At 40.3% G+C, this 17961-nt stretch overlaps 1 protein-coding gene across 4 annotated transcripts in view; it reads right to left on the reverse strand.

Moving 5' to 3' along the window:
- Positions 1-17961, reverse strand: part of st3gal3b (ST3 beta-galactoside alpha-2,3-sialyltransferase 3b) — a 46053-nt gene that overhangs the window by 14788 nt on the left and 13304 nt on the right. For 3 of the 4 annotated variants that reach the window (XM_053329307.1, XM_053329310.1, XM_053329308.1), the window contains exons 3-10: positions 15979-16041; positions 15431-15472; positions 14162-14204; positions 12365-12457; positions 8560-8654; positions 5009-5072; positions 4817-4912; positions 4402-4588 (exon numbers count right to left, since the gene is read on the reverse strand). In XM_053329307.1, the coding sequence (XP_053185282.1) occupies positions 4402-4588; positions 4817-4912; positions 5009-5072; positions 8560-8654; positions 12365-12457; positions 14162-14204; positions 15431-15472; positions 15979-16041 (683 nt within the window). The remainder of the gene's footprint in view (positions 1-4401; positions 4589-4816; positions 4913-5008; positions 5073-8559; positions 8655-12364; positions 12458-14161; positions 14205-15430; positions 15473-15978; positions 16042-17961) is intronic. The other variant, XM_053329311.1, reaches the window with a different exon arrangement.

Here is a 17961-nt window from a genome sequence, read left to right on the forward strand (position 1 = left end):
TCATATAGCGGCTATTTCTGTAACATACATTCTGTAGCATAAACCTATAGGTTAAAATGACACGTCTCTAAAAGGGAAAAACCAGAGTGTAAAACAGGGAAGCCTTCATAACAAAATTGTGGCTGTAGGAAGTTAAATTGGACATTTGTCAGTGATGTGGCGCAACTTTCAATTTCTTCCAAACTGGCTATTTTAGTAATTCCCCACACACTCCATTTCTGGCATTGCCTGAGAGATGTGCAATGTTTATGAAATATTGGTTTGATCACAATATTATGATACTTTTTTAGTAAGAACCCTGGCTGTTTTTCTATTAAAGAAGTACTCTGTTCTTCAAATTGTCTCCATCCATCATTTATCTCTCTGGCCTGCAGAGCACAGGGAGAGCTCCTGTAAACAAACAGCAGAGATAGAACACCGACACTCCACCTTCGAACCCCGTGTTTACCACCGGCTGTATATCCTTCACTGGCTCTGTTTGAAAATATCCCCGCATATACAAACAACTGCGGCTGTGTGTGTGCGTGAACCATGAGCGTGTGCTGTGCATGAGTGCAAAATCAAAATTAGACACGTAGGGAAAAGACAACAATCTGCAAAATCATGTTTGAGCACATATGTAAACAGCGTGTAACTGGGCAATCAACCAGGCCGCTGCGTCTGTGGGGTCAGACTTTCAAGCAGAGTGACAAAGTTGAGTGGTAATCACGCAGACCTGCTGTAATGAGGGATTAGGGATGTTAAAATCCTTGTAATGCTCCTATATTGTAATTGTATACGTAGCAGAGGACTTCTTTGATCTACAGCGCAGGACACACTCGGGGAGGGAAGCCTAGAACCTGATCAGGACCGAGGTCTAGTTTCCAAATCTGAACTTGTTCTGAATTTTGCCCTGAAGTTTATGACTCTGTGTGCGTGGGAGGTTATGTGTGTGTGTGTGTGTGTGTGTGTGTGTGTGTGTGTGTGTGTTTGTGAGAGTGTACTAAAACACTAAATAACAGATTGGGAAATTGCCTCGCTAATTTGAATTCTGCTCAGCCATCCAAGACTGTGCTGCATGCATCTAAGAAGCCACAATAGCGCAGGAGAGACGAGCACGCTGACCACTGACTGGATGAGTCACTTGCGGCTACAACAACTCTTTACCACCCACTAACCTTTTAGAGAAGAAGAAGAAGAAGAAATACACTTGCTTTCATAACCATTGAAAAAAGAGTGAAAAGGTTTTGCATCCCCTCCAGCTGGGAGTGTACAGGTTACACAAAGAAAACCCCTGCTGGACTAACAGATGTAAAAGCTGCCAAAGGATAACTGTGCCAAGTTACATTAAGACTCTCACTCTTTCTCTTTCTCTTTCTCTTTCTCTTTCTCTCAGATGGACTAAATGGATCCGGTGATGGGAGAGTTGCTTACTACTAAGTGAAATTAGCCTGTTTCATCTTTTAAAGTATGCACCATCACTCCCTGAACCAAATGCCCAGCTGCTAATGTCTTTTTACTGATGTAGATAAACTGATGTTGTCTGGTAATAAGACAAATAAATGTATAAAATAAAAATGAAAAAGCTTTGAGTCACTGTTAATCTGAATGGGTCCCTGCGTGCACAGACAGCACACACACACACACACACACACACAAGACCACCTCTAAATGTTTATGTTTCCACTGCTTTAGTCTATGCTGGATGTGAGTCAGATACAATGAAGCTAGGATACCAGTCTTTTAACAGGACTTCAGTTTCTTTCATGTTGCTGCTAAGACATAAAATACACTGTCCATAGTAAACAGATACTGTTGCCCTGGTAACACAAGTTTTTTTTTTATTGTTGCTTTTCCAGCTTCTTATGTAGGTACCAAAATCTAATTACCAGTTGCAACACATCTTCATGTATAAGAAAAAAAACATCGATATTGAGAATTTCGAAATTTTGAGTTACTGTCATTTAAATTAACCAGACACCTGCTATTTAATATGCACATACAATACTAATAACAACACCTACCACAACCATGTATCTAACAGCACAATAGGAGGCACTAGAAAGAGCAACACAACCCATCACACTCATCTTCACCAAATGGAATAAGTGACTGAGCAGCACCAACTCATTCAGTATTGTATTTGTGTGTTATGTGTTTATGTATGATGTTGTTGAGCATATCTACAACATAGTCCCAAAGAGTCCTCCATCAAGTGGTTATTAAAGTGGACTAAAGTGCACAGGAAACATGGACATAAGGTGATGTGTTTACATGACAGTAAATTAACTGCTGCATGTGTATAAAACAGACCGTCCATAGGTCAAACGGGGGTGCTTGCACATCTGTCAGTTCTCTTCTGCCATATTATCATCAAGGCACAAACCAACCTGATTTTTAACCAATGAGAAACATTCTTCCTTCCTCAGCAGATCAAAGAGGGCTGAGTTGGATGCCAGGGGCCAGATCAATTATTCCAAACAGCCATTTCCACTGTCCTCTCCCCTTCTGACACACCAGAAAAATCTGGGCCCTATCAAAGGCTGAAGGGGCCATCAGCCAGCCAACCCAGCTATTTTCCTCCATTTTACTTCACCGTTACCTTCCACTGCTCATTTTCTTTTCCCCAGCTATTATCCTTTTTACTCGTTTTCACTTTATCCTTTCCATCTATCTTTCCTCTATTCTGCCATGTGCTTTAATCCAACTTTGCACCATTACTTACTTTCAGCTTGACATCATATGCCCTTTTCATCCCCTATTGTAACAGTATTGTCCTTTCCTCTTTATTTTTGTCCCCCTTCCCTAACTCATGGCTCTTGTATTATGACAAATGTCACCTTGTAAAAAATTCCAGCTGGCAGCTGGTAGCCCACAGTCACACAGCTGTGCTGGAAAATAAAGCAGGTTTCCCCAATCTTGGATTACCCAATTAGACAGAAGCATCGCTCAACAAAAATGAGGGAAAAAAGGAGTTATGCTTTTCTGTCTGTAGAGAACTTGCCAGGACTGTACAAGTGCTTTTGTATGATGTTGCCCATTTACTTATGCTTCTCTTCACTAACTATATTTGCAGCTTTCTCCTCTTATTCTGTCAAGAAATTATATTAACACTACCTACATTTGTCCAAAGTAACTTACAATAAATCCATTCAAACTCAAACATTTGTCTGGGAAACATGTTTACAAATCTTAAACACTCTATGCTTTTCTAAGTTCATATGTATTTATAGTAAATGAGAAAAATCATTCAAGAAACCCTGCAATGGTCCTTTAAAATGATTTTGTAATGACTCTATGAGGGACTTTTAATAAGTCACTCCATTGTTGGGGAGTTGAATGGACTCAAAATAATCTCAGTCTGAGAGATACTAGAGACTGTTTAACAAGAACAAAATGAAAATGCTTATGTGAGCTTTTTAGTGAGAAAGGATGGAGAGGACACAGCAGCCATTAAAATGACAACCCTCTGTAACACTAAGAGATAAGGGAAAGACCGTTCTGTCTGTCAGGCAGACCCTTCCGATTAAGAGGCCAATTCACAGCTTGTCATATAACTGTAGCAATCATTACGTTTTAAAGGACATCCAAAAGAGCTGTTAGAGGAAAAAAGTAGAAATTAATTGGTAGGACATCATTAAACTAACCCAATGGGAGAGTACAAGTTAGGAGGGTAATTTACTTTTTTAACAATATCAGTCAGGAGGAAATGGTGACAAAGTGTGAAAAAAATTAATTCTGTTGCATGAGAATGAAAGAAAAAAAAAGTATGTACTAGCATTTTGTTTTCTCTCATCTGTCCTTTCCACATTAAGCATTTAAACCATCTAAAACATCCAAACTATATAGCAGACAGTCATGTTGTCCTCTTAACCCCTTTACAAAAATGGCTTACATTTCCAAAGGAAGGAGTGTGCAGAATGTGATCAGAGGTTGGACTGCTATGTTTAGCTTTAAAAAAAAAAGAAGAAAAATAATGTGGCATAATGTGAAAGAATGGTAAATAAGATAGGGAGCATGATGAGACAGTAACCTAGGATACGGTAGGGTTAAATGTTGAAATACATGAGTAAATAAAGCTTTTACATGGAGTTTTGCTGTGTGTCAGAACCAGTTTTCATTTTGGATTTAATCACACCTGAACATACTTCAAGTGTTTTTGATATGCCTGCACATCTGTCAGCTATGAGTCATCAACCCTTTATTTCACGGGCCTGTGCGACCCACCCAAACAAATCTGTAATGACTGAACATCTTGATTCAAAAACTATTGTGAACCTCAAAGCCAAATGCCAAATGGTAAATTAACGCCACCAACAGGCAAATATGGCACAACATACACACAAAGAAGTCTTATACTGACATTATTGGGATTTAGAACATTCATCTTAATTCTGTAAAAAATATTTAACATTTCCTTACCAGTTTCTCCTTGAAGACCATCTGTCTTAGCCACTTGAAATCCAGTGGTTTGAAAGCAGAAAAAACAAAAAGCGAGTCTTTTTCATAGTTTTCAGGCTTCTGAATAGCTCCCTCAGGATAGGTAATCCGCAAGGTAGTTTTGGTCCCTACGTCCTTGCTGTAACCAGCTACTGGAGCTTCATTCAACCTGCCAGCAAAAAAAAAAAAGAGACACTTAATGAGTGAAAGTTGACTTTCAGAAAATCAGAAATGATCCATAACACTGGGATTAAATAATCTGGGATGTTGTTAGTTACATTTCATCAACTATGAGCACTTTAATACTGCTCTTTAAATGTACACGTAATACTGTTTTGTGTGGAAAAATGCTCAGACTTTCTTCACAGTGTCTTTTGTCATGAGAGGATCATCTCACCTCACGACAACATCATAGTCATCGATACGGGAACCCAGAGACTTGTTGTACAGGATGCCCCCGTTGCCCACAATGATGCATCTTTTACAGTTGAGACTGTCAGGCAGGAGGGTCAGAGATCAGTGGTATTAAGAAGTGATTATAGACAAAACAGAACTTCCTGCTGATGTGAGTGAGAGAATCAATAATCACCTGTCCAGTTCATCTCCAAGCCCGTAGTTTTTGGTGGCAGTTAAAATGCTGTCTATGACTCTCTCTGCAGAGGAAAAACAAGAAGAACCACCATTACATTTAGTTGTATCCCACACTTTTTACATGAGCGTACTAAATATAAATACTTGAGTAGATTATTTTATCGTACAGGACAGTTTGTGTATAAATACATTGGTGGATTAATTGCTTTCTTGGCAGCAGAAGGGGCAAGTGAATTTATATAACTAGTGATTAAGTCTGTATATCATAATTTGCTACCAGAAAATGTACCATTATTACCAGGGTTAGTTACCTTAAGCGTTCACTCTTTATGAAGCAGTGCATCAGACTAGATGGTGGAACAAGGTCAACTCTAATACTGAAATAATGGGATATTTGAAAAACTAAAATTGAGGGAAATTATCCCTCAAAGGATCAACAAACTGCCAAGGACTTCACCATCACACTCGAGGTATGGCAATCTAGGTGGTCTGAAGAGGAGTTGGAGGAGAGAACACGTCTCTCCGTTTATTCAGTTACAGATAAGGAGTGAAAGCACAGAAATAGCCGTGATGGGATTATGGAGGGAAAAAAGCTGTTGTGTTCTTCAAGAGTGAATCTGGAAGGAAGAGACATACAGGGTTCAGGATGGTATGTGTGTATATGTAGAAACTCTCCCATAAAAGCACTCAGAGAGGAATGCTGTTTTCAAACAAGCACATTCTCCTGGTTAAGTGGGCGATGTTAAGCTTGTCTCCCTGCGTGGATAGCACCCTTCTGATCGCAGGGTGAGAAACAGGGATGTTTAGCCATACTGTACATTCCTGCCATGTTCTACAGGGCATTCGACTGGAGTCATGCTTCCAGCATTAGATAGTAAACATATTTGTCTCTCCTCCTGACCTTTTTTAGGCCTCTCACACTTATTCATCCATCATAACATCCGATATGCAGATTCCATTAAAGTATCCACTATCCTTCATCCATGTTATATTTGTGGTAATACAGAAACACCATAGAAGGACTACTTGGATGACACTACTGTGATAACGGTTAATCGTCGTTTCATTTATCTGCATCCCACATGGAAACACATGTGTCACATTTTTAAAACATGTATGGTATTTTCATTACCCTCTCTACTTCATGTAATATAATCACCATACAGCATATAGTCTGCAAAGGGGGGCCAAGAGAAACACCAAAAGTGAGAGTAAGGGAGAGTGAGAAGAAGAGGGTTTAGAGTGGGGCCTCAAAGCTGTTTGTAAGACATATTACAGCCCCATTCACCCTGGTTAACGATCCTAATGATTAACCTGCTGAGGAGAGGCGAGCAAGGCAACAGCCCATTGTTTGGATGTGGTGTCGATGTCTGGCGTCAAGCACCACCCCGAACAGCATAAACACAAGGCTGAGGACCACACCTGAAACCAGGCGGGTGAAAAGTGAAAAATCACGATGGGCAAGACTTTCTTCCAGAGGACGACATGGAAGCTAATTGTTATAAGTACCCGAGATAAACATTTCAGCTAAGTATGTCTCGTGGTGCAGCCAAAGATGAATGGCAACACTGCGCATGAATGACAAAAATCTTTACTGGTAACACTGAGGAAGCTTGGAAGCATCACATAACACATAAACATAGACACATTGTTGGGAAGAGTGTAGTCTAAACAATACAAAAGAATCACGTGATGAGAGAATGGTATTTGTTAGGCCTTCACTTAAATAAGCTTTTGATTCAACAGCGATTGCCATGTTGAGAAAGAAAAAAATAACTAAAATTCTTTTCTGGCTGAATCATGTTCCTCCGAAAAGTATGATAAAGGTGCTTCTTTTGCAACTCATTACCAAAAAAGAATTGTTGCAAAACTCTTTTCATACCAGAAATTATTTCAAATAAATGGCGATTTGATGAGTTCATTAGCCCGTAGCATGTATCGCTGAAGTAGTAAAAAGCCTATAATTGGACAAATGCATTTTTTTAAAATATTGTGTTATTGTGTGAATGTAAACAAATGTTCACTTTAGACTGCAGAAAGAATTAAGGAGGGAATAATACTGTATGCTATTTAAAGTAAGAATCAATGGTTGACTGCATCACACAGAGCTAATAAGCATGGTTTTTTTCTAGGACCAACAAAACCCCACTCTAACCCTGTGTGCCAGATACCTCCAGGCAGAAAAAAAGTAAAAATAAAACTCCTGCCCGCCTCCACTCTGTGTTCCTAATTTGGAATCCTTTGTGGCGTTCTATTCAAGATCCACACGTATCATCTCTCCACATGAGTACCGCTAAAAGGGAAACCCCACTGCCATCGCAATCCGTGGAGAAAACAGAAACCAGGTGTAACACTCACCCAGGGAGCGCTCCTTTGATAGCGACTGTGACAGTGTGTGTGTGTGTGTGTGTGTGTGTGTGTTCGTATGACAGCGGAGGACTTGCCAGAGCACAAAGGTAACATTCACTGTACCTTCTGCTTTAAGGATTGGAAAATGTGACAGGGCATGTCACTGAAGGTCGGTTAATGTTATCTCTTCAGTTCCCATGGCATTGTGCACTGGTTTGATACCTGAAGAGCTGTAGTGTGTTGAGGTCAGAGAACTAGTGAAAGCGTTATGTGTGGATACATGTAAGTGGAGTCCTGGGAGACTTGGCTTTGTTTAGACTGCAGTCAAATTTGTTTCTCAAATCAGAACTTTAAAGACAGACTGTCTGCACTGTTATTTGCAAGTGATCAGATTGGATTTGTGTACTCAGACATCATCTTCATGGGTTGCCGTGGTAATGACACAGGTGTCAGTAACTAACTGGTGACGCAGCTTTCCAACGCTATTTTGAACATCAGTTCATCAGTTATGATCATCTCAAAATCCAGATGATGGAGGCTAATCAAGTTAACTGGCCCTATAGCGAAAGCTAAAGGTGACTAAATATATCACCTGTGTCTTAACTCGGGAGAAGGCACAGTAACCAACCAGGCAGAAAACTCAAGCCTTGCAACAATAATGAACCATGAACGGAGCAATATGGCACAACATTTCGCATTCTCTACATATGAACTGTTCAAAATGGCAGTTCAGTCTGATTATCACGCTACAGAAGAACTAGTCTCTAGAGACGTACACAGTGTGTTGAAAGGTCTCACATGTTAAATCAGTGATGCCACAAGTAGATACAGTGTTAGAAGTTAACTGATGTCTGCTGACAAGGAGAAGGGCTTGGCAGCCCTCAAGTGTAATTGTTGGCAAACCAGGACAACATTGTAACTTGTGGAAACACACAAAGTTGTGCTTTACACAAGCTAAATCAGATGGTTTATTATTCTGAGATGCAGGGCATTGCGGGCAATAAATACCCTACAAGCAGTCGCTGTTAAGGTCCTAACATGCCTTCTAAACCCATAGAAACAGTAGCACTGAGAACTGAAAGCTCAGAGTTGGTTTTAACAGAAGCATGTCTTACAGATCTGATTAAAATGTCTCTAGTTGGTTTAATGGGTTTTGATTTTAGATGACAGTTAATCCAGAAACAAATCAATATTTCTTACCTTGTGTTTTGAAACCAAATGGAGGTAAGTAATTGCTGACTTTTGCAAGACGTTTGAAGTTCCGATCAAGAAACATGGGCGCTGGTTTCATAAACCTTCAATGAGACACAGGAAAGGAAGAAAGAAAAAAAAAAAAAGAGGAAAAAATGTTTCATTAGCTGAGACAAAGAACAAATGGTGACAAATACCCTTTAAGGAAGATCTATTCTAATGTGCATCTCCCCAAGACACTTTTTATCCTGTCCAGCAGTGTCAATGTCTCGGGCAAATTTTAAGGCACAAAGTGATAACCAAATTTGCTTGTTCCACTGACATTAATCCAATGACATCTCCACCTCCTACACACTGATTAAGCTTCCCAAAACAAGCAGAACCTGCACAAACATTAGCAAGGCAGCTAAAAACTAAAAGGGGTGATAGTGAGAGGCAGGGAGAGACACAAAAGGAGGCTGCAGGGCATGAACCATCAACATAACCTCTCCACCCGAGCCTAAATCACAGCTGACACACGGTTTTGATAAATCTGCAGAGACTGTTTATGCAAACTGAATTAGAGTGGTAGGAAGTTACATCAGTTTAGGGGAAGACACACTAAAAAACAATAAGTAACCATGAAATTTACACAGACAAAAATTGTTTTTTAAAAAAAAGCCTGTTTGCCTGTGACAGACACACAGTTTAAACTGCTCCAGCGAGACGCCAGTCATCCTGCCACCCTAAAAAAAAAGATGATATTCAAAAACACGCCTGTGACCAATGTTTTAATGCTCCATGAACTGTAACTTCCAGCATCGCCTCTTCCTTATCCTGTGTGTCTGTAGAGGTATGTGTGTGTCCCACTTTGATTAATCGCAGCTCTAAAATCAAAAGCATCCATTTCCTCTTAGTCACGCCTGCGACCCGAGAGCTGGGCTACGTGCCACTTGTGCGAGTGTGGCTTCAGGATGGATGTGTGTTTTTATGACCTGCTGTCATGCTTGGACGGGGGAGGAGGGGGCACAGAAGGAAAGAGACAAGTCAATCTGGAAGTCTCTCTTATGATGTTAATATGAATGGAGCTCCTAAGCTGTACTTTATCACACACACACACACACACACACACACACACACACACACACACACACACACACACACACACACACACACACACACACACACACACACACACACACACACACACACACACACACACACACACACACACACACACACACACACACGACAATGCTGGGCGCCTGGTGAAGATCTATTGAGCTGGTGTGAATTATTCTGTTTATGACAGAGATTGTTGCACTGTCTCATTAGCTGGAACCAGACCACCAGCAACAACTATTGCATTTTGCCCCCCCCATACAGATACAGACACATAAATTGTGGCTCCCAGAGACAACATCAACAAGCAAAAGGCATTTTAAACTGTGGGATCAAGAGAGGACACACAAGCAGGATCATACTCCTTTGTTTCTCTTCAGGTATCTTGGATAGCTTGTTACCATAACACTGCCATGGGTTCACAACAAATATGCTGAGCTCTGCGGCACGATGACCAAACATGGCCGACATTACTGGGAGGCCTTCCGGTTAGCTTGTCTCTTTTCCAAGCACTCTAATCAGTCTTTGATACCCTCATTATCCTCGGTCTTTAAAGCATGTGAGCAGAGAGAGACAGACTCAGAGAGGAGAAGCAGTTATGTATGTCTCTCTCTCTCTCTCCTCTTCACATCACCTGACAGGAGCACATACACTCAGAGACTTCTGACCTGCCAAAACAAGTGGAGATTCATTGAATCCAAGACTTCTGAGGCCATAAGGGGCTATAAATAACACAGGACCATTGCAAGCTGCCGAGCCCTGACCAACAGTCAGTCACTGACATCCTGACAAAGCAGAGACAGGGGGCTGCTTGTTGTTAAATACAAAGTGAGGGTTCCCAAAACAGCCGACAGGCCGGAAAGCATTGTACTCATTTCCTTTGCTAGGTCCATCTCTCACTGGCAATATTTTCATAACCGTGCAGCTTCAAGTTCACTGCCAACACTTGATTTAGGGGTCCAATACAAACAGTTTTGGGTAAAACGAGGGAAAGGGGGCTGTGGAAAATAAATTGGATTCTCCAGGGCAGGGGCTTCAGAGAAGACAAACATGGAGGAAGCAGGAGATGATTAGAAGGACAGCTACAGGACCTCACTGCTAGAGGTTAAGTAGGTTTTCTCTAACAGCTGAGCAGCATGACACGCCTATTTATACAAAATGTTAACAAGAACATTTAAATTGATTTTGAGGTTTTTTTGTAGTAAACTAAAAAGATGACGATGATGAGAATTTTTTTTAAAAGAACAAACAAGTTAACAAACAAGATATTAACCGGTTGACACCCACCCATTCACACAGGATACAATAAATCACAGAATTGGGCAAACAAACATAAATGCATACAAACACATATACACACTCAAACTTACAAAGTGCAGCATTAATTGTGCTCATTGACCTATGTGTGACTGGGTTGAACGTGGTAGTAATCAGTGGGCTCCCAGTGGGGGTTCTGTGTTGTACAGAACTTTGATCCGACACGTGCGGCTGATTAGAGGAAGTCATTATGAGGGAGGACATTGTTAACACGTAGCCTCTCAGATAGGTATAGGGCACCTCCACAAAACTGCCTCGTCTGTCTTGTTAAGAAGTGTTGAATTTCCAGCCAACAGTGCAGCTCATGGTGTTATTTAGAGCAGTTTGTACACAAATACACACCAATAAGTCATTTGATATAGTGTATACTATACATCTTATTTAAAAGCCTTGGATAACCCAACTTAAAACACTTAAGAGTGTTTTATTGATATACATTTCCCTTGTAGAAAGAAAAAGTACTTTGAAATGTACAAATATGTGAAAGAAAGTAAAGCTTTCATAATATATGGGACTTTTTTAGCTAAACTGACATGATTTTTTATTTGATCTAATGCTTACAATATCTTCAGGCAATAGATAAATTAGGCTCAGAGCTCAATGCTTGGAAACAAGTTGGCGAATTTGCACCATAACTAGGTCAAGTACTGCATTGAAGTGCCACTTGCTATTGTTCAGCAATGCGGAAAATTACCCCTCTATTAGCTTAGCTCCAAGAATGCTAATAGGACAATGTCCTATACATTGAGCTGAGATGGGCGGCACATAGAGCCTCAGAATCAAAAGAGCCACTGACATCAGGGAGGGCCGTGGAGGATTCAGCGGACAGTGTGGGCTGGGTACCAGGAAGCTCATAGTGAGTCATGGCATGATCGACAGGAAGTTGGTTCGTGTGGTTCATAGTGAAAGACTCTAAGGCTCTAGGACTTGATAGGAGAGAGATGGGAGACCTTGTGCTCAGATGACAACGGTTCTTTTGTGTAACAGGAGGATCACAAGGACACAGTCAAGTTTTTGTGGTGGGGGAGATGGTGGTAGAAACATGATTGAAACTGTGGAAGATTGCATAGGAATGCGGGGGCTTCTCTGTATCTGACTCAAAACCCTCAAGGCGAGGGTGGCTGGAGAAGTGACATCATGCATCTTGGTATGCTTGAATACTTCGTTTTTGGCTGTTCTCGTGCTGACATGCAATTAAAATGATTTGTTTGCAGAACTCCTGAAATTGTATGTGGAGATCTTACACTTGTTTGAAGGAGTCTGCTTCGTACGTTTAGATAAAAGACACTTGGGGACATCCAGTTAATTTCAGTACTATTTTGTGAACTTGTGTATACCACACCCCCCCCCCCCGCCCCCCTGCCCCCCCAAAAAAATAAAGGGCAATCCTTCTCACTTAGGATAGATGGCAGTCATCTTGGCTGCTGCATATCCCAGCTTGCACACTCCTTCGCTGAGGTTGCCATACTTGTATGCCAACTCCGGTGGCCTGCACATTAAAAGAACATAGGGAGAGATTAATCCGACACATCGTGATAACTGATTATTAATTATACTACCACACATTTTCAACCCTCAAAAACCACTCTTGTCAAACAATCCGCTTGAGAGATAGGAAAACGGTTTGCTGAGGAAGTTGGAGAACTCAACAGCAGCTCAACGCATCACCTGTGTGTGGCGAGACAAAGCAGAGGGGCCTTGTACAAATAATCACACGGGCAGTGCTAAAACTAGAACCGCCCGATTACCAGCATGATCATTAATAACTTGATGTATGCCATGAGTCTAGTTCAAATAAACAGGGAGAAGGGAGAGAGGCCCAGGTCTGCCAGAGTTGGCAGAAGTAGCAGCTTGACTGAGGCCTGTTTGTACAAAATCTGAAGCTCTTCTGATGCTAATATAACACATTTCAGTTCACTTGTAAGTGATGAAGCGTAGAGGACACCATCAGTCCTTCATTGAAGCAGGAATAAATTACCAGAGTTACACAACTCGAGCCCAACCGATATATCATTCGATATAACTGGCATTACTGATATTACCATTTTCTTTCATTTTAAAAAATGATATAAGCAGCATTTTATGTATATTTGATTACTTTTTCTTTATTCAAGTTTAATATACAGATCCATGTTTTTTTTTATTTATTAGTAATTTATAATTGTTAAATTCCAAGTTCATAAATAAAATGTATTGTTAAACTGTAGAAGACTTTGTCAAAACACTGTCAAGTGTTTGATAATCACATTTTAAGGAATCATCGCAAAAAATTAAGAATATATTTTGTATATATAAATATAAAAAAGATTATCATCCATTATTTCGATATCTGATTTTTTTTTTATCCCACATATCGGTATTGCCATTGGCACCAAAAATTCAGTATAGGTTGGTCACTACACAAAATTAATTATTGCAACAAGTTTTGCATTTATGTATGTATTTTCTTTAACGGTGTAATAAAGGAAGATTGTACATACAATGTAAGGAGCAGTATCATCCATGTAAAACCACCTTAAAATGTGTGCTGACATGATGCTTACAGTGTGTGTGCAGAGTGTGGACAGACATGCCCTGTGAGAACCAGGGTGGTGATGGCAGAAAATGCATATTGCCTGTTTGGTAAAGGGGGAGGATGGGCGGAAGAAAAGGCCTTATCATGGCAGTTTAGAGCAAGAGTGTCAAACCAATTCAGGGAAATATACACATTTCAACAGACACACTGACACAACGACAGCTGCATAATGACTCAATGTAGCACGTTCTCACCCTGACAAACCCCAGCTGCTCTGGAATAAACGGAAAAACACTAACAAAAACTCAAACCACACTAATTTCAAAATGTATTGCTCAGGTCAGCAATCAAATAGGAGCATTTGTCATGAGGTTTTGGCTTGGACTCCAATGAGATGTTAGATGTTTATTTAAAAAAATAATCAAGTGAGATTAATTCGCTGAAGGTTTACATTTTCATGTTTCATGTTTCCCCATTGATCAACCAGAACCTGTATGAATAAGTATTTAGTGAAAATAGCTGTAAAACATACCTTAAATAATGGGGTCGGTGTCAGACTGAGAATTCAGCTGTTCTAAATATAACAACTTGGAAATATCCCACACAGTATGTGATGGACAGTTGGCTAACGTACTACATGAAATGACAGAGGTGATTACTAGAAAGACATGTACTCACAGTTTTGTGTCCAGCTGCAGCAAAAAGCCCTGCTTATCATACACTGGAAGAGAAAGACAAAAGCAGAGATGGATATGATCCATTACTACCCAGCTCTAAATAGAACACTGTTAGAGAGTACGGTGTCATTATATGGTTGGAGCATTAGCGCTGGATCAATCTAAGCTGTACCATAATTGCCTATCAGCTCATTAGCTGTAGTGGTAAACAACCTGCACTTTTTTCATACGGAAAATAAGATGGCAAATGTAAAAGCATTAGAATTAAGGAGTGTACAAACAAGCAAAGTTAGGGAGAAGCCAGCCAAAACAGTCTGTTGAGTTTAAAATAAAAAGTTAGAAAAGAAGTTAGAGATCACCTATGGACAACCGAAGGGGCAGCCAATAGGTGCCTGGTGAAGCGTTGAGGTAAGGCCATTTAGAAGACAGAGAAGCAGAGAAAACGAGGAGGTCAATATTTATACTGAGATGAGAACTCTGAATTACGTAATTTGAGTGTTTACTGCAGGCTCTTCTGGAAGTGCAATATTATATAATGATACTTACAGGATCTATAAAAACACTTATCATTTATTAATGTCTGTCTGTTGCATGCCGTGATTGCATTAGAACGAAAGAACGCTACGTTTAGAAACACGAGCATTAGTGGAAAGTAGGAAGAGCGTGGTTTTACTCCTGTGGATGTGGATCTTGTCTTCACAGAGAAGCTGAGGGAGAAAGATAAAGAAAAAGACAATGGGAATGTGTGACGGCTGGTTAGGGAAGGATCCAAGCACTGCCCTGGTGGATGAGCACGTTTTACTATAGCAGCCAAGATGAGCGATTGTGAGCGTGTGTGCATTATGTTTCTGTTGAGAAGCATAAAGCAGCCAGAGGCAACAGCGCAAGAAAAATTAAAGCAGCGGGGGTACCCTATTAGTAAAACACATTTTTTTACAATATATGCACCAAAACTCCTGCATACTGCTTGACTTGCCAACCATTTGTTACCAGGCCAAGACAACAGAGGGCAATGTTGTATCACACTGCAGCTTCATGAGGAGGAGGACGACTGAGCAGATGCTTGATTTCACTAGTTGTTCTTTGTACCAAATGTAGTCCCTCATTACAATAACAACTTCAGTCATTTGTCAAAAAAAATGTTGAGAGCTTTCCAAATGTGGCTGCTGAAGTATTGCAGGGTTTTTAAAATGTTCTGTTATTTATTTTCAAATGGTGCAGGGACAATATGGATGGGTAAAAGTTAAATTGGTTTGGGCTGCAGATGTACCTGAGCCTACTATTCGTCCCACGGAGATGTCCGTTTCCAACTCTGTAACACAAAAGGGTCAGTTAGCACCGTTTGAGGTCAGTCTGTTATGGCAGCATTGGACTTGAAGATAAGGCCAACTGCAAATGTCAGATATAACAGAGCACGAGGAGGAGGAGGCGGCGGCGACGTTAGTAGCTTTAATCCCAGTAGGTTGAATTATAATTCTTAGTCTCAGTCTTAATTCAAAGACACAAGCTCAGTGAAGTGGAAAATTAACTGCAGAAAGCCCCCATTGTGCTTTTGTGATTATTATGGCAGTGGTATATTGAGAGTTACCCATACAAGACTGAATGAGTGAATGAGCACAAACATTTTGTGTAATTAAAAACAATTATGAAAGGTAGATGAAAGTGGTAAAATGCAAAGCTTTCGTTGTTGAGTTAGCAGATATTTATATTCTATGGCAAAAAACAAAAAAAACTCTACAGCCCAGTTTTAAAATCACCTGCTTCACAATACTTTGATAGTCAACCAGTATAAAATGGCCAGAGTCTCAGTGCCTCTACCTGTTATCCTTTTCACTTCAGCACCTTTAGTCAGGTCTACAGCTGTCGTTTCTGCATCACTCTCTGAAAACAAAACGGGGTTAAGACACTGAAAAAAACATGATCACTGTTGAGCTGTGGAAGCAACTATTAACCAAAACCAAAATACTCAGAATATTTTTTTTTTCTGTAGCAGCTTCACTAAAACACACACACACACACACACACACACACACACACACACACACACACACACACCGGAATTGCACAAAAAAGAAAGGCAGACACAGAGACAGAAAGAAACCCAACACACCAAAGGTTTATAGCTAATCCTCCAATGTTTGTCTACCATCACAATAGTGCCGCTCAGTACTGCAACAATACAGCCAGAACACTAAAGACCCTACAAGAATGAGTCTTATTACAGGTTTACAGAGTAATGTGAAATTTTAACAGATTTTGACAAGCATTGCACGTTTCTTCTCTACTTCTCTTTTCAAATTATTAACATATTTGTTTTTTTTGCAAAATCGGTTAAAGCTGAGGATGTTGCTTAACAAGGTTGGCTTCAAACAAACACAATTATGAGGAAAAAAAGTTTTAAAATGTCTTCTGTGAAAACAATCAGACGACAGCCGACAGCCATTAAGTACGACACCACTACAACGTTCTTTTCAAAACAGAACAAGGACAAAAAGTGCTCCTTGTGACACAACGAGTGTGCAACATTGTGCCAGAGGCTGCATGTACAACGCAGCCTCTCCATGTGAAGGAGAGGCTGTCACAGATCAAATTCCCCAATTAGTAAACCTCAAACTCTGTTGCAGCTGAAAATGTATAGGCAACATCTCTACAGGACATGAGAGAGAAATCCCTAATATAACAAAGCTGGGTGTTGCTGACCTTTCTGCTAACCAAGCACTATAAGAGACCAGGAAATATCACAGATTACAAATTCAAGAGCAAACCATGAATACATTCTTAAAGATCTATACAACATAAACAGCTGGATTGTCTCTTATCGTGACAACTGGCATCACATTTTCATGCTACTTCTCGGTTTCGTTTTCAAAAGGCTGTTTAAGGCTGGAGTTAAGGGGTTGAAAGTTGTGGCTTGTTGGCTACTGCAAATAAAATAAAAAAGACAGCAGCTTGGCTGGTGGCCCACATTAATTTCTCACCCTGCGGGTGTTAATTTCCAGTGTGAGGTGACACCCTGAGGTGATGTTCCTGTTACTAGAAGTCAACCAAACCTATTATAAGCAACTGCCCTGATGGGAAGCAATGAAATCAAAGACTTGGCTGCAACCACATTACATGCCATTACTCCAGTGAAAGTTCAATTTGAAGATACTGGGCTTCACACAAGCTTTGGCCAATATATTTGAAATGTGTTACATGTGGGCGGACGCAAGACAGACTTGAAAAAGTGATATTGTGGAAACGTGTGTAAAAGAGAATCAATACAATGGCCATATTAACAAAAAGTCCCATTCACAGCACACTGAAACAAAAGAACAACCTTTTTTTCCTCTTATCAGTTTGTAAACAACAAAACTGTACATTGCAACCTTTTTTCTTACAGATTACTTCTAGTGTCTTATAATAAAGCTAAAACACATGATGGACTAGTTCTGATGTGTTTCTGCTAAACAAGGCCAACAATAACTCCTGGCAGTCGATCAAATCCCTGCTCTGCAAGTTGTGAAGTTGTGAGCAGTCACAGGGAAAGTTTGCTTTGTTAACTAATTAAGTATCCCGTCATGTCTATGCAGGCACATGTCATTGCTTGTTCAGCTGCATAATCAGTGCACACAAAACAGCCTGTTTTTGCAGCAGCTCTTGACCGTGTTAACTGACAGTGCTACCACGAAGAGAATCTGAACACTAACTAAATTAAGTGGAAAGAAGAGGACACCACTGTTACGACAACAGGTGAATTGTACTGCAGCCAAGAGACACTCCAGCCTCCACAGGAATGACACTGGCTCTGAAATCAACACT

This window comes from Scomber japonicus, chromosome 12 (assembly GCF_027409825.1).
Source record: "Scomber japonicus isolate fScoJap1 chromosome 12, fScoJap1.pri, whole genome shotgun sequence".
NCBI classification, from domain to species: domain Eukaryota; kingdom Metazoa; phylum Chordata; class Actinopteri; order Scombriformes; family Scombridae; genus Scomber; species Scomber japonicus.